General features: G+C 49.8%; 1 protein-coding gene across 1 annotated transcript; it reads right to left on the bottom strand.

Annotated features, from left to right (window-relative positions):
* Positions 1-902: 902 nt before the first annotated feature.
* Positions 903-5150, bottom strand: LOC123141881 (WAT1-related protein At1g44800-like). Its single transcript, XM_044560950.1, has 4 exons — positions 4949-5150; positions 2105-2167; positions 1358-2029; positions 903-1254 (listed from the first exon to the last, which is right to left on the bottom strand). The coding sequence occupies exons 1-4, from the start codon at positions 5140-5142 to the stop codon at positions 1002-1004; spliced, it is 1182 nt and encodes a 393-aa protein (XP_044416885.1). The 5' UTR covers positions 5143-5150; the 3' UTR covers positions 903-1001.
* Between the last annotated feature and the right edge of the window lie 276 nt (positions 5151-5426).

Below are 5426 nucleotides of genomic sequence, written 5' to 3'. Positions count from 1 at the left end.
GGTGACATTTATGCCTTGTCCATTCTCCTGGGATGGTGAACCTCCTGTGATCCTTTGGCTTGTTTAATGGACATGTTGATGGCCCAAAAATAAAATTATGGATGAGATCCTCACCCTCCATGTTAACGTCCAGCATTTATACCCACTTTCAGAATGGGCCCCAATATCCAGTGAACGGTCTCCGGGAAGATGGCATTTGCGAACGCTTTACGTGTCGTCTTTTTAGAAACACATGGCATTTTTCTTAGAGGCACATGGCAGTTTTTATTAGGAAAGAAAAAATGCACACGGTCAGCCAGAAACTGCCATCAAAATACAATCGCTATGACCTAAAATTGCAGGGCGAACCCATTCGCTTGCCATCCAGCCCCAGCGACCGGCCGCCGGTTAGCTTTCCTGTTCAGAATTTAATGAATACCCTTGTTCATCTAGGGCATCTCCAACGGGGACCTTCAAATAATCCCTATATGCTTTGCGGGAGTACATACACTTTTGTCATCCAATATTATCCCCCAAGCGTCCGGAAATGTGTTCGGACGTCCAAACTCTTTCAAACTAGAAGCAAATTTTTTTTGAGGGGGGGGGGGGGGGGGGGGGGGGCGGCGGTCGGGGGAGTCCCGACATCCGTCTAGCAAACTAAAAGCCACCACGTCGTACATCCGGACATCTCCTCTCTTTCCTCAACCGCGACATGCACATGCATAGAAGGTCCTCATCGGTCCGTGGACAAATATTGTGTTCGTTTTAAGGGTCGGCGTTGGAGATGCCCCGTGCTTCTCTGCTCAACTTAGTAGTGACCAGAGCATCCGGTATAACCATCACAAGAAATGCTATAACCAGCACTTGCTCACTCTCACATAGCCACATGATAAGATCGTAGCTAGGGAGAAGCTGACAAGAAGAAAAGAAAATTCGTCTCCATGCATGATTGATCGATGCACTATGCAGTACAAGGGAAAAGCTAGATGAACAACTACAGTACGTATAACACGATCCCTTGGCTAGCAGTGCCCATTGGTCGTGGGCGTCTCGACGTCGACATGGCCGCCGTTGCCGTTGCCGAGGCCGCACTGCTTGCCGTGGGCGTGGCCGCACTGCTTGCCGTGGCCGTGGCCGTTGGTGACCGAGGTTAAGGGCAGTTCACCGGCTCCCTTGACGCTGACGTCGGAGACTTGACTGGGGCTGATGGCGTCCTTGCTCTTGCCCCAGATGAGAAAGTACAGGCCTGACACGATGATCACTGCCCCAATCACACTGAAAGCACAAAGGAAATGGTATCATTAGTATGGAACGTCCCACTGCTTCATGTCCTCGTCCATTTTGCTATGGTGGCAGGCAGCACTAATGTAGTACGTACCTTCCGAGAGTGATCTCCTCCTTGAGAATGATGGAGCCCATGACGGCGGTTATGACCATGCTGAGCGGGCTGAAGGCCGTCACGAACACCGGGCCCCTTTGCCTCGACACGACGCCCTGCAAGTAGTACGCCACGCCGGAGCACACTATGCCGCCGTAGACGACGGTGAAGAGGCGGTTATCGAAGCCGATAGCCCAGACCTGGGTGTTGGCGCGCTCAGCGACGAGGGCGACGGCGCCGCTCATCAGCGAGCCCATGCCGCAGATGAGCGCCGTGAGAGACAGCTCCGCCGGGTAGCTCCGGAGCGTGTTGGCCTGGAGGATGAAGAAGCCCGGCCAGATCATGCAGGAGGCGATGAGCATTATGGTCCCGACGAGCCAGTCCCGCGCGGCGGCGCCCTGGCCCCCGATGGTGGCGTGGTGATGGCCCTTAGTCCACGGGAACCGCAGGGTAGGGCCGTGGTACAGGACCATCAGCACGGCGCCGGCCACCGTGAGGACCGTGCCAGCGATCTTGGCCTGGCTGTGCAGGCTCCGCAGCCGCACCTTCTCCATGCGCAGGATGAGGGCCAGCACGAAGGTGACAGCCGGGAGGGTATTGAGGAGCGCCGTCGAGAACCCAGCCGAGGTCAGCTTCGCGCCCATGAAGTACACGTTCTGGTCGAGCACCGGCCTGAGAGACAATGGGCACCTACATGTCAGTCGGTAATCAAGAAAGAGTTCTGTGTAATTAATCATACGGACGTACTCGAGAAATGCGAGCCACATAATCTTTATGAAGATGGTGGTTGTCATCTTTGGCCTCCGTTCCCTGCACATGTTATACGTTTTATCATGAAATGATGATCTAGTAGCTAGCTAGGTAAAAATGAATCGAAATGAAAACTCATACTATAAATAAAATTAATTGTACGAGTGGATGGAACTGTAACCGTGCATGCTTCCAGCTGACATGTGGCGGGTTCCATGCATGGTAGGCCTCCACCAGTGGCCAATCAGGGCACACTGCCTTAGTGGAGGTCGTCAAGTGCGTTTACACGTACGTAAGCACACATACGGCAGACAGACCGGATAGCTAGCTACGTATACCAGCTTATGTGTCATTTTCTACCTCTGCTAATTAATGCACTCTGATTTTTTTCTTGACAAGAGACGTTTTTATTGATTCATAATAAAGCAGTAAGAAGATACAAACAAAATGAGTACATACCTGATCTCTCTATGATTAGGATGCACATAGCCAACACAAAGGCACACACACATAGAATCAGTCGGGGAAGAACAAATTCATATAAGACCGAAGTTATGCACAGGCGAAAAAATGAAGAAAAATAACACCCGGAGTGATCAAAACAATGATCGTAGAAATGCAGCAACGACCATAGGCACCAACCATATGATGACAACATAATGACTATGAGTAAGGTTCTTCAAAGGTAACGCCTTCAGGATCGGAATGACCATCAACTGTCAGTTTGTCCATTTTCACCCTGAAGATCACATCTAAACAAACTCCAAGCAAAGCTTTCACCAAGGTAATGACCCAAATCGTCGCCATTGCCAAATATGACCAACTAGGGTATGACCAATGATTTTCACCCAATAGTTTTTGATGGGGTAATCAATAAGTACCACCAAATCGAAGCCCTTATCTGATGTCGCTTTCACTTTCCACGATTCCTACATCTACATAGGCACGGTCATGAAATGAGATTCCACCCAAATGATGACCATGCCCGCACAAGCACCAACGGGAGTTGCTTGCCACACAAAACGTCGAATGAAGAAAGATCAATGTCACACACATGACAACGCCATTCATGAGAGGGAAGATTACCAACACGATAATCCCCAAGGTGGGACGCTTGGTCAACTTCATGCCATCCTCCTAGCTGGCAGACGGTGTCAAATCTATATCAGACAACACCACCACATGATGCCTATTGCTCAGCCATCCTCGCCCGTGGTAGCAAATCACCGTCCGACCATGAAAAGAATAATCATGAATCTATGGTATGGTCGAACGATACCTTCATCGGCTATTCTCGACGTCATCGTTGTTTCACAACCTTCATCACTACTGCAAGTCACTGCACACACACATTGACTTACGGCGCCGTGCGCTAACGACGGGGGTCTTGCTGTGTAGCAGACATAACATAGCTTAAGGGAGGCATCCACAACCGCAGATTTGAAGCACACCGAGGATGACATCGCCACATGACGATGGAGAAGCACAATGTGTGAGTCCGTGGCACATATTATAGATCGACGACATGGGTTTGACGCTGCCAGGAGTCTGGGGTGGGTGGGGAGGGAGAAAAGGGGAGCACGGTCACCTTCTACTACCAGCCCGCCCCACCTGCATCCTCGTGCGGTGCGGGGTCCCTAGGAGCAACCGTAAGGCAGGTCCATGGTTGCGTGTACTCATGCACTCTAATTTTCTACATGTCCATATGTTGATGCTGCTAGATGGGGTACGTACATCTACACATATTGGATTTAACTCGTGATAAAGAGAGTCCCAACGGTGCTTCTAGCGTCGTCGGAAGGCGCGTGATCATTTATCTCTGGTGGATCTCGCGGGAGCGTTTGTCTTCGGTGGATCCATGTAGATCCGGTCTTCTTTCATGTGTGTTCGTGTGTCTATATGTTGGATCCTTTTGATCTACGGTTTGGTGCACTGGTCCTATAGGGCCTTAGCATGACAACTCAACTGTCTACTACAACAAGGTTTGCCCGGCTCCGGTGAGGGACGCGTGATGATGACGACGCGCCTTTGGCTTGCTCCAATGCATGTAGTCGTCGCTATGTGATCTACGTACCTGGATGTAATTTTTACTTTTGATCTTCTTTGTATTACCTTGCCAGTTGATGAATACGAAAAAAATTCTTGCAAAAAAAAAGCCGGCACAAAATGGAAGGATATCAAGATGTGCATCTGCACTTTTCTGGATCAGGTTCCACGAGTGGTGGTCGTGTAGCTTGTTGCACCATCTAAATGAGACAAAAAATGAGAATGGACTGAGCAAATTGTACGTGTTTGTTTGCTCGAGATCGTGGAGGTGCACGTTTGGCAAGTTGGCTTTTTTTATTTTCGCAATCTTCCTTTACACAATCTATCTGTTTGTTCTGTTATCCCTAGATCCTCGAAAGTTTATAGTCTAAAAATACAGAACTTTTTTAGAGCGGATGTACTTGCCCGGGCTTAAACTAAAGCCTTTACAAGTTCAAACAAATACGTTTGAGAGATCGAAAAGTCGGAAAAGGTGTGATACATGGCCAGAACTAGGCCAACATAGCGACGCACCGCCAAGATAGGCTGCTATATAACTGGACTGAATCATAGGCTGCTAACTGGACTGAAACAAATCGATCGAATCGTTTCGGGCTTCCGCTACTCATCCATGCTTGCATGCATGTGTAAGTGGTGCTGTAAATTTTTGCAAGTTGTGGTGTAATTTTATGGTAAAACATGTGGAACCATCTACTCTAATTAACAACCGAGAGCCCTTGCTTGGATATATGATGGTATATGAGAGAGTAGTCAGTCCATCTGTCCATGCATGGATGGATGGAATTAGCTAGTTACCTCTCGAAATAGAGAGCGAAGGGCGCCATGAAGGCGGTGGCGACGATGTTACGGTAGACGACGAGGACGAAGTGGCTCATCCCGCCCTTGAGGGACGACACGGCAACGATGTTCATCCCGGCGAACCCCACCTGCAGCAGCACCATCGCTAGGTACGGCTTCACATCGTTCACAACTCCCCATCCCATACCCATCTCTCTCTCTCCCCCTCTGTCTGGCTAGCTAGCTAGCTTCTCTCACTCAGTAGCTCGAGCTCGATGTGACTCACGGAAGCAATGGCTGTGACTAACGAGGCGATGAGCTCACACGGAAACCGTCTCCTTTATATAGACGCGCTCTGTCAACAATGTGCGGCCAACAGGACATGTAGTATGGTTCAGGAGCTGGACGCCAAGCGTAGTGTAGCCCATGGGTGGATACGAGTCATGGATGCGCCTGCCTCAGCATGCCCTTGTGTCCCAGTGCGAGCTTAGCTGAC

This window comes from Triticum aestivum, chromosome 6D (genome assembly GCF_018294505.1).
Source record: "Triticum aestivum cultivar Chinese Spring chromosome 6D, IWGSC CS RefSeq v2.1, whole genome shotgun sequence".
NCBI lineage: Eukaryota > Viridiplantae > Streptophyta > Magnoliopsida > Poales > Poaceae > Triticum > Triticum aestivum.
The sequence above is the reverse complement of the archived record's forward strand: the minus strand, read 5'-3'. Positions and strand labels throughout refer to the sequence as shown.